This window comes from Leucoraja erinacea, chromosome 4 (assembly GCF_028641065.1).
Source record: "Leucoraja erinacea ecotype New England chromosome 4, Leri_hhj_1, whole genome shotgun sequence".
Taxonomy (NCBI): Eukaryota; Metazoa; Chordata; class Chondrichthyes; order Rajiformes; family Rajidae; genus Leucoraja; species Leucoraja erinaceus.
This window is the reverse complement of record NC_073380.1, coordinates 56,279,283-56,304,939: the sequence shown is the minus strand read 5'-3', so window position 1 is coordinate 56,304,939 and position 25,657 is coordinate 56,279,283. Positions and strand designations below refer to the sequence as shown.

General features: G+C 41.5%; 1 protein-coding gene across 6 annotated transcripts in view; it reads right to left on the bottom strand.

Annotated features, from left to right (window-relative positions):
• LOC129696443 (intermembrane lipid transfer protein VPS13B-like) overlaps window positions 1–25,657 on the bottom strand; it is an 811,841-nt gene that overhangs the window by 332,279 nt on the left and 453,905 nt on the right. For all 6 annotated transcript variants that reach the window (XM_055634334.1, XM_055634333.1, XM_055634338.1 and 3 more), the window contains exons 22-23: window positions 18,004–18,128; window positions 1,983–2,217 (exon numbers count right to left, since the gene is read on the bottom strand). In XM_055634334.1, coding sequence (XP_055490309.1) covers window positions 1,983–2,217; window positions 18,004–18,128 — 360 coding nt within the window. The remainder of the gene's footprint in view (window positions 1–1,982; window positions 2,218–18,003; window positions 18,129–25,657) is intronic.

Genomic DNA, 25,657 nt, shown 5'->3' with positions numbered 1-25,657 from the left:
GTGCAGCTTGTATCTAACTTCCTTGCCTGGGCTTTGTGAGGCAAAAGACAGATTCAAGCTTGAGGTTGGATGATTCTGGACTCACCCGTCACTTTACATTGGGTACAGTTGTGGAGTGTAAATGGACTAAGTTGAGGAGCTGGAATGGACTTGGATACTTGACCCAGACCTGGTACTTGTTGGATCCCATCAGGTTTGGACCATAATCTAACAAAATATTCTCAATCGGTTGGAATCAGCCCAACACCCCATCCATAGAGTCATAATAGACGCAAAATGCTGGAGTAACTCAGCAAGACAGGTGTAGCATCTCTGGAAAGACAGAATGAGTGACGTTCATACCGACCAATGCACCCATCCAAGTGTCTTTTAAATACTGTTATGGCATCTGCCTCAGCTATCTCCTCTGGCAATAGACACAAAATGCTGGAGTAACTCAGGGGGTCAGGCAGCATCTCTGGACAAAAGGAATTGGTGATGTTTCTGGTCGAGACACTTCCTCAGACAGAGACAGGGGAGAAGGAAACAAGAAGTATGAAAAGGTACAGGACAAATCAAAGCCAGCACCATACTTTTCCTGCACCTTCTTTACCTTTCTATTCCATTCTGTACATTTTCATACTTCTAGATTCCCTATCACCTAACTCTAAATCTGAGGGAGAGTTTCAACCCAAAATGTCAACTTTACAGTCGCCGCCAGTCTGCTGAAAAATCTACTGTCTATTTCATCTATGCCTCAATTTTATATATGGTGCAAACCCATTATTTTTAAGAGGATGGCAGGACTTGGCTGAAGAAAATTACTTCAAACATGATCTTAAAAAGAGTTTAAAAATAATGAAATTAACTCAAGTTGCCTTATCTATTTCAATCGTTTTTAAATGCATCTGAGAGCAACCAGATGTCAAAAGTTAATCAGGGCAATTCTGATGTGTGACTTCTGTATTCATCACCTAAAATTGGTACTGTTACTCCCGGCGGGCCGCCTGACAGACTGTCACCTCCCAGCGGGCCACCGCTCACTGCTGCGGCAACAAAACCGAGCCCAGAGAGGTTGCCGCCAAGTCCGGCTTTAGCTCACCACGTGCACTGGAGAGGAGGGAGTCGGACCGAGGACTGGTAAGCAGAAAGGCAGTGGAAAGCAGGGCAGGGCCTCGACACGGACAGAGCTGCTGGTGGCCCCACAGCATCCTGTGGCTTGGCCCAGCGGCCTGGCGAGCTGTGGCTGCATCCCAACCGCAAGCCCCATCTCGCTTGGAGAGGGAAGGCCGCCGAGCCTTGGACCTGCTCGTCCCATGGATCGGGAATCGGAGAGGGGGTGGAACGAGAAGGTGACGGTGGTGGACAATGTACAAAATGCCTGGTGAGAGGAACTGGCGGGTCTTACCTTCCGCGCCTTCCCTTCGAGTTCAGTACTGTTCAATGTTCTAACACTGTTTTCCTCTCATTCGTCTTCCTAAATTTACATCTCCTGCAGACAGATCACCTGCAACTAACAAACCTTCTCTGATTTCCTTATGACATTGAATTCCCTCTCTGCTCTGAAGCAGTCCCATCCCCCAACTTATTCCTTTCCTAAACTCTTCCAGCCAACAACACCATCTGTGTCAACCTTGCATGTGCATTCTCCTTGCTCTCTCCACCTCTGCAGCATAAAACAACTTTGTTTTCTAACATTTCCAGGTTCTGATGAAAATCCATTGATGAGACTCGGGTTCGATTTTGACTACGAGTGCTGTCTGTGTGGAGTTTGTACGTTCTCCCTGTGACCTTGTGGGTTTTCTCAGGGTGCTCAGGTTTACTTCCACACTCCAAAGATGTACTGCTTTGTAGGTTAATTGGCTTCAGTAAAAATTGTAAATTGTCCCTGTGTACAAGATTGCCTGTGCACAAGATGATCGCTGGTCTGCGCGCCGTAAGGCCGGTTTCTGTGCTGTGCCTCTAAAGCCAAAAGTCTAAAAGGATTTGGGCTAAGAGCTTACCTTCTTCAAGAATAGGCTTTGAAATCACAAAAGGAATCTCCTGTAGAGGTTCCATGTATTTGTGGCCTGCACTAATCACTTTGATCTGAGGTAGGCAGATGACCAAAGTTCCAGGCATGTTCTCTTCCGTATGGTACCAATTCCTCACTGTGCCAGGTATGTCACCAGCCACGATCGTACTTGGTGAGGGCAGGCTCTCAATTGGAAAGAACATGCAACAGGACTGAATCTCCAGCTGAAAGACACAAATTTAATGTGTTGAAATAAATCAATTACGTACAAAGTGTATAAACCACAGCATTGTACCAACAATCCACACTAGTTTCTATCAGTGAATAAAGAATTCTTCTACTACACCATTGTTTCAGAAAGTATTTAAGTTTATTCAAAATGCCAAACTCATCTGATAAACTCATCTGATAGCATATCTAAAACCGAGTTAGGCTTAATCTGCAGAAGAAAGAGCAAGTATAAATATTTCCGTACAAATATTTAAGATTGTTAATCACATAAATGATTGGTTCAAAGGCAGATACTTTCTTTGAAAGGAAAAGAAAACCTTGCATATGTATTTTAACACTGTGATGTTACTGAGAAATACCTTTGAAGTGTTTCACAGACAACAACATATCAGTTCATGAGCAAAAGAAACTGCTGGCAGGTCAGACAGCATCCGGGGAAGGATATGGACAGACAAGAATATGGACAGGAGGGTGGCACAGTGGTAGAGTTGCTGCCTTACAGTGCCAGAGACCCGGGTTCGATCCTGACCACAAATGCCGTCTGCACTGAGTTTCTAAGTTCTCCCCGCGACTGTGTGAGTTTTCTCCCTCCAACTTCCTTCCTAATTAGTTTTCATTTTTCAATTAGTTGGACTGAGTGCCTCGCTTGTGAACAGTTAATATATAATTTTATATCTCTATATTACTAAAAATTTTAGTATTTTCACCAAAACACTACGCGGTAGCACTGAGATATTTGCAGAATCTTACTCATATTTTCCCCGTCCTCACGATAATCAGGTTCCATTCAGATTTGATGCTATATTTCACGTTATTGATATTTAACGTTCTTAAAAAAACAACTGAAAAAAGTAACTGCCTTTGACAGGGAGACTCTTCCAGCAGCTTCCAGTGATGATGTCACAATGCTATCTCACAGTAGTCCAATTACAATGGGATCTAATTTACACAAGCTGCCATGAAGATTCTGAAAACCGAAAATGACATCACAATGGGATCTCTGTTGTCAAGAAAGGGTCGTAGTGGGGAAGATATAAGTTTTAAAGTGACATTTAAAAGTTGGATTTCTTCAAATCTGCACTGGCAGTTAGGCAGTTAGACAGTTATGACATCACCCTACCGGCTACAATGTTTCTATCCCAGAACACTGAGTCCTTCATAGCAAATGTCCTTCACGGAAAGAATCTGCCAGCCTAACCCAGCACAGCAAAGTTTAATGATTAGATTTGAATAACAAAAGATGGCCTTGTCAGTGGCACCTACATCACATTAAATCTTAGTGCAATTGCATTTTTTTTAAAGTTTAAAATGACCTGCACAGTTGGGGGCTATGGGTGAGTGGTGGAATATTGCATTGGAGGAACGGGTTGCGTTGGTGGACCAGGCCTCCCTTGGGGGCTATAGGTGAGTGGTGGATCATTGCGTTGGGGGAATGGGTTACCTTGGGTTAAGCATTGGGAAACAGGGGGAACGGGTTGCCTTGGGGGACCAGGCCTCCCTTGGGGGCTATAGGTGAGTGGTGGATCATTGCATTGGGGGAATGGGTTACCTTGGGTTAACAGGTGAGTGGTAGAAATGAATTGCATTGGGGGAACGGGTGAGTGGTGGATTATTGTGTTGGGGGACGGGCCCAATGGGTCCCACTTGGTCTATTTAATAATATTTTTAAGTAACATAGAAGAAAGCTATACATTCCACAGAATTAATACTGTCCCTCTGTGCAATCCCATCCCTCACTTTATTTTCCTATCATTTATTTTCTCACTTGACCATCAAACCCAACCAAATCTGTTACTTTAGATTAGCTTAGAGATACAGCGTGTAAACGTGAGACCCAGGGTCGATTCTGACTACGAATGCAGTATGTACGACGTTTGTATTTCGAACTATGACAGCGTAGGTTTTCTCCATGGGGTCTGGTTTCCTCCCACACTTCAAAGACATGCAGATATGTAGGTTCATTTGTTTCAGTATAATTGTAAATTGTCCCCAGTGTGTAAGATAGTGTTAGTGTACGGGGTGATGTACATAAAAATTTAAATGTTGCTGACCTTTTATTTGAGGGTCATGGAAATATTTATGTCCCAGAGTTGGGGGGCAAATTGTGACGTTATTCGCAATCTGAGAGAGGTTTTTTTTCACCATTTCTTCTGGCACCACCATTGTATCATCAAACGTCTAGACTTCCTCTTTCAAACGCTTGAATAGTTAAATGTTAAGGTGCTCTGCAGGACAAGTAGTAATTCCATGTCGTTTATAGAAGCACTAAGCCACACAAGCTGCACGTCCCAGAATCCATGAGGAAAGTAGGTAGCCTTAAGTGAAGTTCGACTGCCTTCCATAAAAATTACTTTTATGGTTTCCATTAGGTGGGTCCCGTAAAATGGTAACATTACACAATTTTGAAGAGGATGAAAACAAGCTGATGTTTTATTGTAATACATTGCAGCTGGAGGGGCAACAAGCAGATCTGAAATACCCTTTCCATAAATACGGGAAGATGGTATAGGAAACTTGTTCTAACTGCGGAATGATTTTTTGAATCATTACGACATGGCTTGTTCATTCTGGAAAAAATTGTTATTAATCAACGATGTGATAGTGGATGCATTATTAGCTATAAATTGTTTGTGCAGTAAATGTGTTGACAAGTGAAGGATTACACAGATTTAAAGCTGCAAACTATTAACATGTGCTCACCAGTGTGATGAGCTGTTCTGACCTTTAGCACCAGATTTTTGGTTTGAAAAAGACACTGGTGAGGCACATTCTGAGCAAACACAGCGCATCAGTACAGTAACTCGCATCACTGCCACAAATTTTCAGAAATTTAAACATCTGTAACATTACAAGAGAGTTTTAAATCCAAAATAAACAATCTTGGAACAATAAACCGCTGATCAAAGGCATAATGAAGCTTGGCATGCGCCTCAAATAGCATTATACGAGAAACAAATAAAGGCTTTTAATGTAACTATCTATTTATTTTTTTATTAATTCAATCTCTATTTTTCCACAATGAATTCTTGTCAGTTTGTTTAAGAAACAATGTACTGAATAATAGCTTAAAAAAAGGAACATTTATGATCTGTGTGCCAGGCTGGCATAAAATCAAAGCTTGCAGCATTATCATATACTAAGTCATTCAGTAAATGAAGATTCTGTGAATCAGAGTGCAGCTGAACACATTTAAGGGGGCTGTATTGTCAGGAATTTCCGGCTTGCAAGCCAGAAATTCCAGATATAAACAAACTGACCACTCAACAGTATCCAGGATGACAGCGAACTACAAGCCTATTTCGATCTTTTCTCACTACAGGTTTCTGCACAAATATAATGATCCTCAGCGTACGCCTCTGCATGTACCCCTGTCCAAGAAAGCAAACAACTCTTCAAACTTTACCACCTTTCACTCACTAGGCTTTGTCCTGCCCCCATCTCTCTCACATCTTTCATCCCCCCGCCTCCCTCCCACCTCACCACCACAGCAGTCTAAAGAAGGGTCCCGATCTGAAACATGCAGTTTAGTTTAGTTTATTGTCACATGTACTGAGATATTGTGATAAGCTACTATTGCGTGCTATCCAGTCAGCGGAAAGACTATACATGATTAAAATCGAGCCATCCACAGAGTACAGATACATGATACAGGAAATGGACGTTGCCTGTCCATGTCCTCCAGAAATGCTGCCTGGCCCGCTGAGTTATTCCAACACCGTGTCATTTTTTTGTAAAGTAGCATCTGCAATTCCTTGTGTCTCCAAAATGTAGTTACATTTGGCTTTGTATGTTAATATATCAAATTTCATAGTCATGTAGCAGGGAAACAGGCCTTTCAGCCCAACCTGCCTATGCTGATCAGGATGCCCCACCTACACAAGTCTCACTTGCCCCTGTTTGGCCTATATCCCTTTAAACCTTTCCTATCCATGTACATGTCCATATGTATTTTAAATGTTGTTATAGTACCTGCCTCAACTACATCCTCTGGCAGCTCGTTCCATATGCCCACTACCCTCTGTGAAAAAGTTGCACCTCAGGTTCTGATGAAATTATCCCCTCATGATTTTATATACCTCTTCAAGATCACCCCATAGCATCCTGCGCTCCAAGGAATCTCTTGAGTTATTTTAATTTCGACACAGAGATTCTGCATGAAGGATGCATTGTTTGGATATCTTGGGATATTGTATTCTTGGAAAGAGTGTGCTAAATCTTCCAGCATCGTGGATGTTGGTGCTCTTGGCTGCTGCCTAGGAAGTTCAAAGTAGGAAGCACAGTTGTTCACCTCTGTTATTTCTAGCTAGTTGGAACGATCTTTCTCACACTGTTGAGATCAGCTTTGTTTCAAAAACAATACCCATGATTTAACCCTGAAAGTGGTGTTTGGATCACAATGACCAAAGCACACGAAAGAAAAATTATTAAATTCATTCACTCAGTCTCGGTTGGGACTTCAGTGTCGAGCAACACTGACACTAATATTGACATTACTTTAGCCTTTAGAGATACAATGTGGAAACAGGTCCTTTGGCCCACCAAATCCACGCTGATCAGCAATCACCCCAGACACTAGCACGATCATACACACTAGCGACTATTTTACAAGTTACAGAAGCCAATTAACCTACAAACCTGTATGTCTTTGGAGTGTGGGAGGAAACCAGAGCACCCGGAGAAAATCCACATGGTCACAGGGAGAACATAAAAATACTGTACAGACAGCATCAAAGTCAGGATCGAACCCTGGCCTTTGGCTCTATAAGGCATCACTGTGCCACCCCATATAATTAGAGGTATTGTCACCACCATGAGTTCTAAAAGTGGGACTCCATCTTCTCTTTCATGGACTGAAAACAGCTGACTTGTTATTTGAAGAAACTCAAACAGTTTTCCATGTGTCATGGTCAGTTTATACTTTTCAACCTTGGATAGGCACATGGATATGCAGGGAATGGGGGGGGATATGGATTATGTGCAGGCATCATGTTCGGAACAGACATTGTGGGCCGAAGGGCCTGGTCCTCTGCTGTATGCCTCCTCTATGTTATACGGTTGAACTGCCCCAGGCCCAATTCTTCTTGTGTGCCAATTCCCCATAGCACAAAAAATCTCAAACTTTTTGGAAATACTTACCTATCATTTTCAAACACCTCCAGTGTTCTAGCCTTCACAGTCTTCAAAAACAGAGAATTTCAGAGATTCATCACATAAACTGGCACAGCAAACAACCCATCATGTCCGGCACAGGCATTGTGAGTTGAAGAGCCTGCTCTTGCCCTATACTGTTCTATGTTCTAATTAAAACAGATCATTCAGTCATCACCACAGCCATCAGACTATTAAACACAACTTCAAACAAACTATATATATATATATATATATATATATAGTGGCTTGCAAAAGTATTCATACCCCTTGAACTTTTCCACATTTTGTCACATTACAACCACAAACGTAAATGTATTTTATTGGGATTTTATATGATAGACCAACACAAAGTGGTGCATAATTGTGAAGTGGAAGGAAAATGATACATGGTTTTCAAATTTTTTTACAAATAAAAAACTGAAAAGTGTGGCGTGCCAAAGTATTCAGCCCCCCTGAGTCAATAATTAGTAGAACCACCTTTCGCTGCAATTACAGCTGCAAGTCTTTTGGGGTATGTCTCTACCAGTTTTGCACATCTGGAGACTGAAATTTTTGCCCATTCTTCTTTGCAAAATAGCTCAAGCTCAGTCAGATTGGATGGAGAGCGTCTGTGAACAGCAATTTTCAAGTCTTGCCAGAGATTCTCAATTGGATTTAGGTCTGGACTTTGACTGGGCCATTCTAACACATGAATATGCTTTGATCTAAACCATTCCATTGTAGCTCTGGCTGTATGTTTAGGGTCGTTGTCCTGCTGGAAGGTGAACCTCTGCCCCAGTCTCAAGTCTTTTGCAGACTCGCTAACAGGTTTTCTTCCAAGATTGCCCTGTATTTGGCTCCATTCATCTTCCCATCAACTCTGACCAGCTTCCCTGTCCCTGCTGAAGAAAAGCATCCCCACAGCATGATGCTGCCACCACCATGTTTCACAGTGGGGATGGTGTGTTCAGGGTGATGTGCAGTGTTAGTTTTCCGCCACACATAGCGTTTTGCATTTAGGCCAAAAACTTCAATTTTGGTCTCATCTGACCAGAGCACCTTCCTCCACATGTTTGCTGTGTCCCCCACATGGCTTATGGCAAACTGCAAACGGGACTTCTTATGGATTTTTTTCAACAATGGCTTTCTTCTTGCCACTCTTCCAAAAAGGCCCGATTTGTGGAGTGCACGACTAATAGTTGTCCTGTGGACAGATTCTCCCACCTGAGCTGTGGATCTCTGCAGCTCCTCCAGAATTACCATGTGCCACCCCATAGTTGGCTGCTTCTCTGATCAATGCTCTCCTTGCCCGGCCTGTCAGTTTAGGTGGACGGCCATGTCTTGGTAGGTTTGCAGTTGTGCCATACTCTTTCCATTTTCGGATGATGGATTGAACAGTGCTCCGTGAGATGTTCAAAGCTTGGGATATTTTTTTATAACCTAACCCTGCTTTAAACATCTCCACAACGTTATCCCTGACCTGTCTGGTGTGTTCCTTGGGCTTCGAGATGTTGTTTGTTCACTAATGTTCTCTAACAAACCTCTGAGGCCTTCACAGAACAGCTGTATTTATACTGAGATTAGATTACACACAAGTGGACTCTATTTACTAATTAGGTGACTTCTGAAGGCAATTGGTTGCACTGGATTTTATTTAGGGGTATCAGAGTAAAGGGGGCTGAATACTTTTGCACGCGACACTTTTCAGTTTTTTATTTGTAGAAAAATTTGAAAACCATGTATCATTTTCCTTCCACTTCACAATTATGCGCCACTTTGTGTTGGTCTATCACATAGATTCCCAATAAAATACATTTACGTATCTGGGACACATGACAATAAAGTCTCTTGACTTGACTCTTGACTATTTCATTTCTGAGTGTGGAAATTCTTCAGCACTTTCCTCACATTTCTAAGTACTTCACAAGGTGTGAATCACATGGGAGATATTCTAGTTTTTATTTTTAGTTTCATCAGAGATACAGCATGGACTGCAGCCACTGTGTCCACACTGTCAAGCCTTACCATCAACATCCACAAAACTAAGGTCCTGCTCCAACAGCACCACACTGTGCTCCTCAATCAATTAAACCAAAAATTAAATTACATTTCAACACTGTATGACTCTCTGACTCTAATTCACAGGATACATGTATAACCAGAGAGCCAAATGTTTTTTTTGGGGGGGAATATCACCAACTGCAGGTTTGATGCAAGTCACTTAGCAACCTGACTTGGAAACACATCGCAGTTACTTTATCCTTGCTGCGATTGAATCCTGGAATTCCTGAACCAACATAATTGAGAGAATATTTCGACCAGAGGGATTCAGCTCACCACCATCTTCCCGGGAGTAATTAGGGATGAGTGATAACTGCTGTCTTTGCCAACTACATCTACATCCTGATTTAAAAACACTGCTTTCATTACTTGCAAATTTGGTCATCCCTCATAATATCTCCCAGCTGCATCACTGAGCGTGCCTGTATGGAACGCTTAAAGCAACTAACTCACTGAAAGGTGCTTCTGATACCATCGCTCCTCTGTATTACAAGCTGCTCAGCTGTTTATGCATCAGTTGAACAGAAGATTTGTTTCAAAAAAGAAATAATACAGTACAAATATTTGCAATTCACATCTATAAGAACAGCAAGGTTCGTAAGGAAATGAAATACGTCCACCACTGATTTTCCAGCATCCGGTGGTCCGGCATCTCTTTTAATCCAGACAAAATTACGAGTGCGCAGTTGAAATCCCCGCAGGAAGTTCCTCCAAAAATGTGGCACCTCGGCCGGGTCAGGCAGCCGATGTCAACCTCATCGGGAATTCCATGGCTGATCGGTGAGTTGAATCAGCCAGGGCTCTGGATCTCCGGTGCGGCCGGAGCCAGCAGATCTGTTTCCATTGCCGACGTCTGAGTCCAACTTTGCAGGCCTGTAGCACGGCCCGCAAAGGCCGTGATCTCTGTTGGTCTGGCAAAACGGATAATCCACCAAGACTCCGAAACCAAGGGTGCTGCGAAATCAGTGGTGGACCTGTAAAATGTTTGCTTAAGAAAGCTTCAGCCGAACTGTTGATCAGTGAGTAGCTAAAAGTGATAGGAGACATGGAACAAAGGCAGATGTATATCAGACAAAAAAAAGATCCAAAGTGCTGGAGGAACTCAACAGATCGGGCAACATCTCTGGAGAACATGGGTATATGATAATTCCTGTCAGGACCCTTCTTCAGACCTGAAAAGTCACCTATCCACGTTCTCCAGAGATGCTGCCTGACCCGCTGAGTTACTCCTCCACCTTGCATCTTTACTTTTTGTAAACCAGCACTTGCAGTTCCTTGTGTTTAAGAGTAGGCATATCCGTCTGAAGAAGGGTTTCGGCCCGAAACGTTGCCTATTTCCTTCGCTCCATAGATGCTGCTGCACCCGCTGAGTTTCTCCAGCTTTTTTGTGTAACTTGCAGTTCCTTGTTTCTGTGCATCAGCCAAAATCCAACTGAATGTTGAACAGGCATGAGGAACTGATGTTTCTGTTACCATATTTTTAATATTTGTCAACTAATATAATTCCAGTTTGCAACATGTCAACTGTAGATGTCACAGGAGTTAAGCTTCCTAAAATATTAATGAATATTAGTGAGGCAAAGATTGCCAGTACTCAACAGCAAATGTCCGACATACCTTAAACTGCAATATACTGTTCATTACAAACTGCTTCCTTCTAATTTAACCATAGATTTGAGGAATCAGAAATATGTCAGATAGTCGTCACAGAAAACGTGGTGTAATCTGTTATTTAGTGAGTACAGTCTGAGATTCAGGCTTGTATATGCACACAACCATACAGAAAACATTCATGCAGGAAAATGTATAGCCCTAATATTGTGCTTGTCATTGATATTTATTCCAATCAAGGGGTGACACAGTGGCACAGCTGGTAGAGCTGCTGCCTCGCCGCACCAGAGACCTGGGTTCAACCTGTGTGTTTCCTCTGGGTGCTCCAGTTTCCTCCCACACCCCAAAGTGCAGGTTTGTAGGTTAATTGCCCCTAGTGTATGTGGAATGGTTGAGAAAGCAGAGTAACATAGAACTAGTGTGAAGGCATGATTGATGGGCGGAGTGAGCTCGGTGGGGTGAAGGACACATTTCCAAGTTCTCTCTCAACTACAAAACAGTGTAAAAAATGAAACACTGAACTCTGATCCATTTTCCAAAATTAAAAAATAGAACCATCTTGTTTATGGTCACATCCCTTATTATATATATATTCCTGCTTAACTTTAAGTTTGGTTTAGAGATACAACATGGAAACACGCCCTTCAGCGCATCGAGTCCACGCCGACCAGCGAACTAACATAATCAGAATTGTCAAACTTAAGGTCCACGACACATTTTTACCTGCAAGTTTGTTCAAGAGTTACATGGATAAGATGGTCTTAGAGGGATATGGGCCAAACGCAGGCAGGTGGGACGAGTGTTGATGGGGCATACAATATGTAGAAACAAAGATAACTGCGGGAGTCAGAACGAGGGAAGAAGGGACCCAACTCGGAACATCACCTATCCTTTTTCTCCAGAGATGCTGCCTGACCCGCTGAGTTACTCCAGCACTTTGTGTCTATCTTTAGATGGGGGCATGTTGGTCGGCGTGGGCAAATTGAGCTGAAGGGCTTGGTTCCACACCTTATAACTCTACAAGGACAGCAAAACCTTGCGAGTTTCAATATCAAATCAATTTATCACTCTTTTCCTGTTTGCAAATAGATTCAGGTTGCTGACTACATGTCAGTAAGTCAAAGTAACAGAAATTCAGGAGTTAAAACGTAAATAGAAAATCAACCTATAACTGTAAATCATGTTATAATTCAACACACCGTTCATCAAGGGAAAAAAGTGAAGTAATATGCCAGTAACAGCACTCATGCTGAGGGTCAGATTCTGTTCATGGAAACCATCTGGTTCAGTCCCTTCGCTCTGCACCAAACACAAATGATCTTTTAAAAAAAATATCCAATTCATTAATGCATCGCAGCTGCAACTTGTGTTACTTCATTTTTCCATGGTAATGTCCTTTCTGTTTCAAGGATCTGATTTCAGTTTGGTAGCAACGTATCCCTCCATCAATATTGAACACATTCATGTGTTAAATATTAAGAGTTATTGCAAATTCCTGAAATAGAATCATTTATTTTTTAATTATGGCTACATCAGAACTTGTAAATCCTGAATATATCATGTTCGCAATTTTTTTTTGTACTTGGAATTATATCTATTGGCAGGTGAACTTAAACATATTTTCAGCCTTTAATAGGAAATTAATTTCAAATAGCGCGTGTTTTTCATACTCTAAACATAGTTTAAAATTCCATTCCTTCATTAAAAACATGTTATTCATGACAATAAAAATAACTTGTGAGAATAGATCTTATTTGAGGAAGCAGACCTCCACTGAATAACTGCCCGGTCACAATCCACTAATCCCACCAATTGCTGGTCATAGGAAAGTCTTCCCAGCTCTGTCCAGCTACTTTTATAGAATGTAATGAGCACAACTAAAATAAGTGCTTTGCTTGTTGCAGCAAAAATATACGTGTAAGATCATTGGAAAATTGTGTTCAGTTTTGGTCACCCTGCTCAAGGTCATAATGTCATAAGGAATAGGAATAGAATTAGGCCATTTGGCCCATCAAGTCTACTCCGCCATTCAATCATGGCTGATCTCTCTCCCCCTAACCCCATTCTCCTGCCTTCTCCCCATGACCTCTAACATATGTACTAATCAAGAATCTTCCTTAAAAATATCCACTGACTTGGCCTCCACAGCCTTCTCTGGCAACAAATTCCATAGATTCACCACCCTCTGACTAAAGAAATGTCTCCTCATCTCCTTCCTAAAAGAATGTCCTTTAATTCTCAAGGAATTAGCTGTAGGAAGGACATTATTAAGCTGGAAAGCATGCAGATAAAATTTACCTGGATTTTACCAGGACTTGAGGGCAAGAGCTATGGGGGAGGCTGGGCATGCTAGGAGTTTATTCCTTATAGCGCAGGACACTGAGGGGTGATCTAATAGAAGTGTATAAGACCATGAGGGGAACAGATAGGGTGAATGCACAGGCTCTTTTACCCAAGAGTAGGGGGACCCAGAGGACATAGGTTTAAGGTCAGAGGTAAGATGGTATCATGTTCAGCACAGAAATTGTGAGCCGAAGGACTAGTTCCTGTGCTGTACTGTTCTGTTCTTTTAAAGCAAACCAGGGGTATAAAATATTAAGGCATAAGGTACTGCAGATGCTGGTTTACGAAACAAAGACACAAAGTTCTGGTGTAACTGAGTGGGTGAAGCAGCATCTCTGGAGAAGCTGACAGTCTGAAGAAAAGTTGCAACCCAAAAGTCATCTATCCACGTTCTCCGGAGATGCTGGCTGACCCTCTGAGTTACTCCAGCACTTTGGGTCTTTTCATGGCATAAAATATTAACTGTTGCACCCCATGTCTACAAAATGTGAAATTAGTTGATAAGAAAATGGAATGTACAAAGTATTTAACTTATCAACATGGAAATCATCCAAAAGGCTTGAGCTTTATCAACTCTAGTTTGAGCTTTCTTTTGCCTCAAATTACATTTTTAATCAGTTGGTACTCCTTTGTAAATACGAACTGGCATTAGTAATGTGTAGGTTAGAACATTTTGGGGAAGGCATCTTCGGCACTTTAGTTGGTAATTAAACCTATTCAACAGTAGGTAAATTTAGTGAATATTATCCACTAGATAAGTGCAATTGAATTTGGAGAGAGTCATAGAAGCATTCCGCTTGGAAACAGGCCCATCAGTGCAACTTACCCACACCGATCAACCTGCCCAATATACACTAGTCCCACATGCCTGCCCTTGGCCCATTCTAAACCTATCCAATTTCAAGCTGGTTACACACTCAATACTGTCCGAGCACATTTCGCAAGTATTCCACAACAGCAGTCCCTTTTTCATTCATAATACAAATATGTGGTAGAAAGGTTTACATAAAAGGAAGATTTGAAATATATTGACATCAAAAATTTATGAATTAAATGAGATGAGCAGTGTCACTGAGTTTAAGAGTGCTTATTTAGGCTGATTTTTAATGTTAAACCACAATTTTTGTCTTAGTTTAATGTAGTTTAGAGATAAGTGGAAACAGCCCCTTCGATCCACTGAGTCGATGCCAACCATCGGTCACATGTTCACACTGATTTTCTTATCCCACTTCCGCATCCACTAGGAGCAATTTACAGAGGCCAATTTATCTACAATTCTGCACATCTTTCGGTTATGGGAGGAAACCGGAGCACCCAGAGGAAACCCACACAGTCACAGGGAGAACATGCTCTACCAGCTGCGCCACGGTGACACCAGAATTTAATTTAAAGTCAACCATGTGCACAATCATTTAAATTGCATTATTATTTGCACTGTGCTGACAATAGCACATGCATCCCAATGTGAATCTAATCCTTAAACACCCAAATTGAATACGTTTTTAAAACAAAGATGTGTGAATAAATAAATGTGTTGGAAAGAACTGCAGATGCTGCTTTAAATCGAAGATTGACACAAAATATTGGAGCAACTCAGCTGGACAAGCAACATCTCTGGAGAGAAGGAATAGGTGACGTTTTGGGTCGAGGCCCTTCTTCAGATTGATGTCAGGGGAGTGGGCGGTACAGAGATAAAATGTAGTTGGAGGCAGTAAGACTGGTTGGAGAACTGGGAAGGGGACGGGGATGGAGAGAGAGGGAAAGCAAGGGGTATTTGAAGTTAGAGAAGTCAATGTTCATACCGCTGGGGTGTAAGCTACCCAAGCAAAATATGAGGTGCTGTTCCTCAAATTTGTGCTGGGTTTCACTCTGACAATGGAGGAGGCCCAGGACAGAAAGGTCAGTGTGGGAATGTGAGGGGAAGTTAAAATGTTGAACATCCAGGATATCAGGTAGGTTTAGGCGGACTGAGCGGAGGTGTTCAGCAAAACGATAGCCGAGCCTGCGCTTGGTCTCGCCGATATACAGAAGTCCACACCTGGAACAGCGGATACAGTAGATGAGGTTGGAGGAGGTGTAAGTGAACATCTGCCTCACCTGAAAATACTGAGGTCCATGGACAGAGTTGGTTGGGGGAGGTATAGGGACAGGTGTTGCATATCCTGTGGTTGCAGGAGAAAGTACCTGGGAGTGGTTTGGGTGGGATGGGACGAGTTGACCAGGGAGTCGTGGAGGGAACAGTCTCTGCGGAAAAGGGTGGATAAATGGCAGCTCTGAATGAATGGAAATCTTGAAAACAACCTTCCAGATATGTAGAGAACTCCAAATAATTTAAAATGCATGTCATCGGAAGTTATACTAATGAGAAATCACTCTTTTGGTGAAATTTGGCCAGCTTAAGTTACCAATTTCAACTTTTCATCATCCATTATTATTGCCATCCTTCAGGTGGAAAAGAAACACAGAAATGGATACAGTTCCCACTATTCATTCAATTTATTATTTAAGCACCCAAGCAGTGCTTGCTATTGGAGATTGAATGGATGAGGTTTATGAAGTTTATATATGAAGTTTATATCATATTTTTATTAATTTGCATTCATCGCAAACTGCCAATACCAACAGACTCTGTATTCTGATTTACAACCAATTATCAATGAGCTAATGGTTCTAAACGTATCACTTCCAAGTTACATGGCGACAAAGTTCATATAGGATATACTGCAGAGAGAGTTGGATTTATAATGTGCCTTCTTAAGGTCTGCCACCTCATGGCAATTTATAGCAAATTAAATACATTTTATTCACTAGGGGAAGAAACACAACGGCCAACTCACACATAAACTGCTAGAGGAAATCAGCAGGTCGGGCAGCATCTGTAGGGGAAAGTGACTGTCAATAATTTGAGTCGAAAACCTGTGTCAGGACTGACATTTGTGAAGATGTTGCAAGGACTGGAGGGAATGAGTTAAAGGGAGAGGTTGGGCAGGTTAGAGCTTTGCTACTTGGAGCGTAGTAAACAGAGTGGTGATCTTTAAGTTTATAAAATCTTGAGGAGAAAAGATCAGAGACCTGGGATTAATCCTGAATATGGATGCTGTCTGTACGCGGGTAGACACAAAATGCTGGAGTAACTCAGCGGGAAAGGCAGCATCTCTGGAGAGAAGGAATGGGTGACGTTTCGGGTCAGGACCCTTCTTCAGACCCGAATCGTCACCATTCCTTCTCTCCAGAGATGCTGCCTGTCCCGCTGAGTTACTCCAGCATTTTGTGTCTACCTTCGATTTAAACCAGCATCTGCAGTTATTTCTTAGACACACTATCTGTATGGAGCTTGTAGTTCTCCACATGACCGCGTGGGTTTTCTCAGAGTGCTGCAGTTTCCTCTCACACTCCAAAGACACACAGGTTTATAGGCTTTGGTAAAAATTGCAAATTGTCCGGTGTATGCGTAGGATAGTGTTGGTGCAAGGGGATCGCTAATCGGCGCAGACTTGGTGGGCTGAATGGCCTGTTTCTGCAAAATATCTCAAAAAAAGATAGAGTCACACAGACTTTTTCCCAGGATTGGGGAATTAAGAACTGGAGAGTATATATTTAAGGTGAGAGGGGAAAGATTTAAAAAAGAGCTGAGGGGCCAACTTTTTCCACACAGAGGATGGTGGATGCATGGAACAAGCTATCAGTGGAAGCGTTAGAAATGGGTACAATGACAACTTTAAAAATATATTAGGACGGGTTCATGGGTAGAAAAGGTGTAGAGGGATACGGGTCAAATGTAGGCAAAGGGGAAGAATAATTCAGGCAAAGTAATGGTAATTCATGGTAATTTATGTAGGCAAAGGGGAACAACGGGTGTCAAGGGTTATGGAGAAAAGGCAGGAAAATGCTATTAGGAGGCAGAGATCAGCTATGATTGAATGACAGAGTAGACTCGATGGGCCGAATGGCCTAATTCTATTCCTATAACACGTCAACTTGTAAATTCTTCCTTCTAGTCTGAAGAATGGTTCCGACCTGAAATAACATCCATCCTTTTCCTCCAGAGATGCCGCCTGACCTGCTGAGTTACTCAAAGTACTGAGTCGCTTTGTGTCTATCTCAGATAGACATCTTTGCCGGTATAGACAAATTGGTCTGAATGATCTGTTGCCATGCTGCAAAGCTCTGTAATTCTGTGACTCGCAGTAAATTACTCACTCCGGGATTGTCTACAGGGAAGCAGGTTCCCATTGCTGCAGTAACCTCTTGTGGCAACCACACAACCGGCCATGCAGACAGGGAATGAACTAGGTTAGTCAAAGGTTAAATGATGCTGCACATTATCTGATCAACAGGCTCAAACTGATCAAATGTATAAACCACCCAGTTATATAGAGCTAACAGGAGAAATTAAGATAGAGAGGCAAGGATGGAAACTGAACATAAAGCTGAGAATTTTTAAATTAAGGGAATGGTTGACCTGGATCTGATGTAGGTCAGAAAGCTCGGGAATGACGCACAATTCATTCATGATGGACTTGGGATAAGGGCAGTAGAGCTCTGGATGAAATCTTGCTGAAAGGAACCACTTCAATTATTTATTAAAGAAATAAACAGCACATCCGTCTGTAGTTTGGCTTGGCACCACGCACCTGCAATGTTAGACGTTTGACAGCATCCCACACTAATCCAATAAACGCTTTCATTCGTTCTTCTGAACTGCTCCATTCTTCACTGCTTTGCATTAGCTTGATCGGTACAGAGAGCGGTCGTGATTCTTGGGCAAAAATTAAAAGAGAATTGCAATTAGTAACAAAAAGCAATTGTAGGAAGGATTATGCACTTCAAGTACACCGTCGTTCATGGAAATTCCACTGCTAAAATTCTTAATTCTAATGAGAAACACTTGCATTTAAACATTGCCTTTCAAATACCTTTCAATACACCCTAAAATAGTTTACAGAAGAGGAAGAAACAAAGAACTGCAGATGCCAGTTATACCAAAGATAGACACAAAGTGCTGGAGTTCAGGTCAGGAAGCATCATGGAGAACAAGGATCTTTTTTCTCCAGAGATGCTGCCTGACCTGCTGAGTTACTCCAGCACATTGTGTCTATACAGGAAATGAAGTCCGCGGATAATTAATCATTGCTGTATGTAGAAAATTCGGCAGCTAATATGAGCATAGCAACTCCGAGAAAAAACAAAATGACATTAACGGTGGCACAGCGGTAGAGTTGCTGCCTTACAGTACCAGAGACCTGTGTTTGATCCTGACTATGGGTTCTGCCTGTATGGAGTTTGCACCTTCTCCCTGTGACGTGCGTTGGTTTTCTCTGGGATCTCCGGATGCCTCCCACACTCCAAAGACGTACAGGTTAATATACGTAACGACGTAGGTTCATTGGCTTGGTATAATTATAAATTGTCCCTAGTGTGTGTGTGTAGGATAGTGCAAGTGGAAGGCGATTCCTGGTCGGTGTGGACTCGGTGGGTGAAGGGCCTATTTCCGTGCTGTATCTCTACACTAAACCAAACTAAGTATTTTGCAAGTATATTGATCAAATAACAGGTATTGCCAAGTCACTGAAGAGAATCCTTGAAAAATTGCTGAAGGACCTTTTTCACTCACTAAGGAGCAGAAAAACCTCAGCTCAAGTCTAATCTTCTCTCACCGTGAAGCACTTCCTCAGAAATGAACGAGAATGCTCACTTTGAATAGATTCGCAGCATGGATTCAAAACCGGTTTTAATATGATTATCTTGGCTCTTAGCAGATATGTAACATGCTGTTAATGCTAATGTGTCGACCATGTTATGATCCACAAATTTCACAAATATTTCGAGAATGAATTATTTCTTAAAATCAAAATTTGCATAGCAAATGCAATGTTTAGTTTATCATGTCAAGCAAAATTAGTTCAGAGTTTAAGAATAAATGCATCCCAAAATCCAGATTAAATCATGGATGCCATGCATGGAAAACAAACAAAACTGCAGAAAATTGTGATTACTATTACTTGCAGTAGTTTGCAGAAAAAAAAATTGAATGTTGGAGTTACACAGCGGCTCAGACAGCATCTGAGGAGGGAATGGATGGACATTTCAGGTTGTGTGGATCAGCCATCTCAAGCTCAAGAATGGTACTGTGGCCAAACTTCATGGAACACTAGCATTGAACCTCCGATGATGAAAATGGTCCTTTAAATTTTTGACTCGGGCTAGTATTCATTGCGAATTAGGATTACAATTTTCAGTTCTCTTCGACAGATTGGAAAATAACCGACTTGGCTTGATTTGGCTATTCAAACTGATCCTCATTTCCCCAATTACACGATTTGAGATTTCTCACACGGTCACCATAAAATAAACTCTGCAGAAAACACTGGAAAAGGGCAATAGGGCACACACACTCCCTTCAGAAATTCTGCACCATGAGAGGAGAGGCTATGTAAGAGGTTGAATTGCATTAACAGAGAAATAAGCCTGTGAGTAATTCTGCATATTCTCATCCAAGTTACTCAAGCAATCAAACTCCAGAAGATCTTGGTTGCGCTCAGATCAGTCTCAACTGGTGTCTCAAATGGTGACAATTCACCACCATTAACTGTCTCTGTCATCTGCTTCCTGAACGTCGATACCTTTAAAGGTCAGAAGAAGACAGTGTGCTAACAGGAACATAAGAACAGAAGTAGGTTGTTCTGCTCCATGACCCAGGTCTCCTGCTAAATTAGTTCACGGTGAATCTGCTACCTCTGTCTTTCTTGGATATGTAGCCCAAGGCTCAGTTCCAAGCTTGGATGCAAAGAGCAACAGCACATAAAGTCATTGTTAATATGATTGGTATCTTTTAATTTCCCTTTTATTCATTTGTGGCACGAGTAAGTCAGTGGCACTGTCAACATTTAATATCATTTCTTATAGCTCCTGATCTGAGCAGGCAATGAAGAGTCAAACTGAGTGAAATGACTGGAGTCGTATATAAAACAGAACAGGTATACACAACTGATTTCCTGCGGAAACAAGAAACTACAGAAGCTGGTTTAAAAAAAAGACAGAAAGTGCTGGAGTAACCCAACAGGTTAGATAGCACGTGTCGAAAGGAACTGCAGATACTGGATTAAACCGAAGATAGACACAAAAAGCTGGAGTAACTCAGCGGATCAGACAGCCTCTGTCGTGAAAAGGAATAAATGACGTTTCTGGTCTGAAGAAGGGTCTTGACCAGAAACATCACATATTCTGTTTCTCCAGAGATGCTGACCCGTTGTATTATTCCAGGTTTTGTGTCTAGGTCAGGTAGCATCCCTGGAGAACATGGGGAGATGATGTTTTGGGTTCAGATCTTTCTTCAGACTGATTTCCTGGCCTGGAGGACATTAATTAACCTGACAGTTTTATTTTAAATGATCTTATTGATTCATGGTATATTACTGAGGTCATCTTTTTTTTTTTTTTAAGTCCTATTATTCATTTATTTATTAAATTTTAATTAAACATTTATTTATTCGTCTGATTTTAAATCCTCCAGTTGCTATGGATAGATTCAAATCTGTGTCAATAGATCTATAGTTGAGAGCTCTTCGTTTAGAACTCTTACTTTAGAGATATAGCATGAAAACAGGCCCTTTGGTACACCGAGTCCCCACCAGTTCTACATTATCCCACTTTCTCATCCTGACCCTGCACACTAGGGGCAATTTACAGAGGCTAATTATCCTCCAAATCCGCATGTCCTTGGAATGTGATAGAAAACCCACGTGGTCAAAAGGAGAATGTGTAAACTCCACACAGAGAACACTCAAGTTTAGGATCGAACCTGGGTCTCTGGAGCTGTGTGGCAGCGACTTTACCAATTGCCCAAATAGTAATCCAATCTCGATGTTACCATGCCTCATTCTTATTTGCACACTGAAAACATCTTATTTTAGGAAATACATTGATAATGGAAATGTTCTATTTGTTGCACATATGAATTTTTGAAAATTGTTTTAAAAGCTGCTGCGTGATGAACTGGAAGAACGAGGGAGTTGGGAATGGAACTTTGATTATACAACAGAAACAAGAGAGGAGTGCTTAATGGATGTAATTTTGAACTTATGGCCTATAAACAGGGTTCAGAATTGAATCTGCTCTCACCATCCTTTCAAGCAGCACATTCCAGATTATAATAGCTCACCACATGATTATTTTTTCCTCATGTCGCCTATAGTTCCTTTGCCAATTACCTTAAATCTATGTCCTCTGGTTACCAAACCTTCTGGCACAGAAAATATTTACTCTATCAAAACCATTCATGAAATCTCCACTTAACCCTTCTCTACGCTGAAGAGAACAACACCGTTTCTCCAGTTTTGCCACGTAACAGAAGCCTTCAACCCTTCTGATAAACCACCGCTGTATCCTCTCGCAGCCCCTTGAACCTACTTTTGAAAGCGGGGTGTCGAGAGCTGGTCACAATATTCCGACTGGGGTGAACTAAGGTTTTAAGAAACATTTCAGCAAAACTTTCTTGCTTTTATACTGTACGTCACTGCTTAAAATGAAGTATCCCATGTGCCCTTTTAACAGCCTACTCAACCCAAGGCCGGACTTCATGTCACCACAAACATCAGCATACAACCGCTGTTTGATGGCACTGTGCCTGTAGTCACTGGAGTTTGGAAGGATGAGGAGGGACCTCATTGAAACTTACAGAATAGTGAAAGGCCTGGATAGAGTGGATGCGGAGAGGGTTTTCAACTCGTGGGAGGGTCTAGGACCAGAGGCCACAGCCTCAGAATAAAAGGACATACCTTTAGAAAGGAGATGAGGAGGAATTTCTTTAGTCAGAAGATGGTGAATCTGTGGAATTCATTGCCATAGATGGCTGTAGAGGCCAAGTCATTTTTAAGATGGACAGGTTCTTGATTAGCAAGGGTGTCAAGAGTTTTGGAGAAAAGGCAGGAGAATGGCGTTGAGAGGAAAAGGCAAATCATAAGACCTGAAGAAGGGTCCCGACCCAAAACATCACCCATTCTTTTTCTCCAAAGATGCTGCCTGACCCTCTGGGTTACTCCAACACTTTGTGTCGATGTTTAAATACATTGCAAGTGAGGCTTCTTCGGTCTCTTACACTGCCAGTGAAGCTCAACATAAGCTCAAGAAACATCGTCTCATCTTCCAAACATCTCTGGAGAACGTGGAGATGTTGTGTCTTTGTGTCTTTTTTTGAAAACCAGTATCTGCAGATCCTTGTGTCTCCATGTGATAGTGTTTCTGTGTGTTCAACATGGCAATAAATTTGCAGCTATTAGATCTAAACTTCATTGCGCAGAATTGGAGGGAGAAATGTTCATAAATGTAGTGAAAAACTAGGCTGATTTTGTGAGTTGAATGTTCTTCTACGGCAGGATGAAGTGATCTTGAAGTGGGGGAAAATTGCAAACTATTTACTCTCCCACAATCATAAAGTTGGTGCTCCCAAAAATCACTTAATTTTGCTGAGGTATTCCTTCCTGGCCACGCATCGTGCCAAGGTAGAGTACGTACAGGAAAATTAATCAGACAAAAGGGTGACTCCAAGTTCCTACATCATGTGAATTCCCCTTCAGAACCATCTGATCTTGCATGCCCCAGCAACTTAACATGCCCAGGTGTAGCACCCTAATAAATCTGCCATCATGTCAGCAAATTGAATTCATTTTTTCAATCTTTTTTTTTCTTCTTCTCAGTTCATCCAAACCTTTGTTGAAAATGCTCAGAAACAAATAAAAGTGACAAACTAATGCCAGTAACTCGCGATCTGTAATCCAAAACGAGTCTGTTTCACATTCAGTCACAGAATTGAACTCGTAAAGACCTGCACCAAAAGATGGTCGAACAAATTTCAGTTTAGTTTTTAGTTTAGAGATACAGCGTAGAAACAGGCCATTCGGCCCACTGAGTCCATGCTGACCAGTGAGTTCCATACACCAACACTTTTTTACAATTTTTACCAAAGCCAATTAACCAACAAACCTGTATGTCTTTCTATGCGGTCACAGGGAGAACATACAAACTCTGTACAGACAGCACCCGTAGTTAAGATCGAACCTGGGTTTCTGGTGCTCTAAGGCAGCAACTCTACCACTGCCCCACCATGTCACACTCAAGGTTAAAGGGGACTGTCTCTTCATGAACAGCTGCTTGTTACACTGTGGAGGCTATTGAAATTGATAAGGCATTATTGAAATTAACAAGGCATTAACAATGACAAGCAATCACTTTGATAGACTCGATTAAACAATGTAACAAATAGCCTTTAGTATTTTTAGGTTGCAGTAACAAAAACACAATATTAGCTGTTAAAAAGAACTTTGTATTTGATAACAACTCGTTGCTTCGCTGAGTGACTGCTAGGTAGTTGGAGCAAATTCCTTACTCGGATATAGCGGACAGATGGCAATAACAGACACCATTCCACTCCCTATGGTCCGTTATAAAGAGCGTTTACTGTATTATTAAACGGAAAGATTCCTGACATATGCCTCCAATGGTTCTTTCAGGAAAATGCATTTGTGTATTATTATCCATATACTTTATTTTGCAACCAAGTTTATAGGGCATGTTGTCTTTCATTTTCCTATCACCAAGATCATGTGAACAATTCCTTGTAACTCAACGTAAGTCACTCTCTCTTAAATGTTACATTGCATAAGGAAATGTTTTAAGCTTTGGTGTCCAAAACTGCACACAGCAATCCACTGCATCTTGCCAATCTCCCAAGAATGGAAAATAACTTATTTTGATTTATAATCAAGTACATTTGAAAGGTATTAGTTCTGCATTGGTACAAACGTCAAAGCATCCTTTGCCATTTCCTAACATTGCCGTTACCAACAATTCTGATTCTTGATATTACTTGAAACTCCTTATATTGGATTAAAACACCAACTAACCTTTCTTCCGATTACTTTTATCATAATGTTGCTATTTATTTTCACAAAGCTATGCATTCATTCCAAACATTAAACCTCTTCTTGTCAACATTTGCTTTTACATTGGAACTTAATTCTTCCACTAGTTTATTATTGTGTAGTTCTAATGTTTTTGTGATATCAGTCTTAACTGCCAACAAACAACCAGCCCGTTTTGTTGCAATAACATGGAACGGCAGATGCTGGTTTAACAAAGAAAGAGACAAAGTGCTGGAGTAACCCATCTCACTGTTTCAGATCACGAACTTTCTTTGGTCTCAATTTTGTTATATTTGTCAATCATATAATAGCATTGTGTCAATTTTATTTCATTTATTATGACAGATAGGGCGGCACAGTGGCACCGCGGTAGATTTGCTGCCTTACAGCGGCAGAGAGCCGGGTTCAATCCTGACTATGGGAGCTGTCTGTATGGAGTTTGTACGGTCTCCCTGGGATCGTGTGGGTTTTCTCCGGGAGCTCTGGTTTCCTCCCACGTTCCAAAGACATACAGGTTTGTAGATTAATTGACACCTGTAAATTGCCTCTAGTACATAGGATGCAAAACTGGGATAACATAGAATTAGTGTACACGTGATCGTTGGTCAGCGCTGACTCGGTGGGCCAAAGGGCCTGTTTCCATGCTGTATCTCCAAATTAAAGATTAAAACTAAGAGAGCTGTGGTCCTCCTAGTACATAGGATGCAAAACTGGGATAACATAGAATTAGTGTACACGTGATCGTTGGTCAGCGCTGACTCGGTGGGCCAAAGGGCCTGTTTCCATGCTGTATCTCCAAATTAAAGATTAAAACTAAGAGAGCTGTGGTCCTCCTTTACTCATAGACACTGGAACTCTCCACCCTGAGGCACTGTGGTAACATCGTCCCCAGATAGACTGCAGTAGCTCAAGATGTCAGCTCATCTCCACTTTCCTAAAGGTACCAGTTACTATTAGGAAACCTGCTATCTTTGTCAGTGACATACACTTCCTGAAAATGAATATTTGAAAAAAATCCTCTGCAAATCACATCCTCTGCAAAATAAATAATAAATTACCGATAATTTGCTTCATTTAACCTTTTAAATATAAAATTCGGCCTCGGCAAATGTAAAATATTAGCACTGAGAACAGGACTTCTGCTTTGAAATGCCTAGTATCAATATCAAGAAAACTTCAACTTAGAGTAGCAAAGTACTGCAGATAAACACATAGACTCAGGCAGCATGTCTGGAGAACAAGAACAGGTGACATTTAAGGTCGAGACCCTTCTTCAGACTGTCCTTTCTGGGACTGAGTCTGTGGCTGAGAGAAAGAACTGCAGATGTTGGTATATACCAAAGATAGACACAAAGTGCTGAAGTAACTC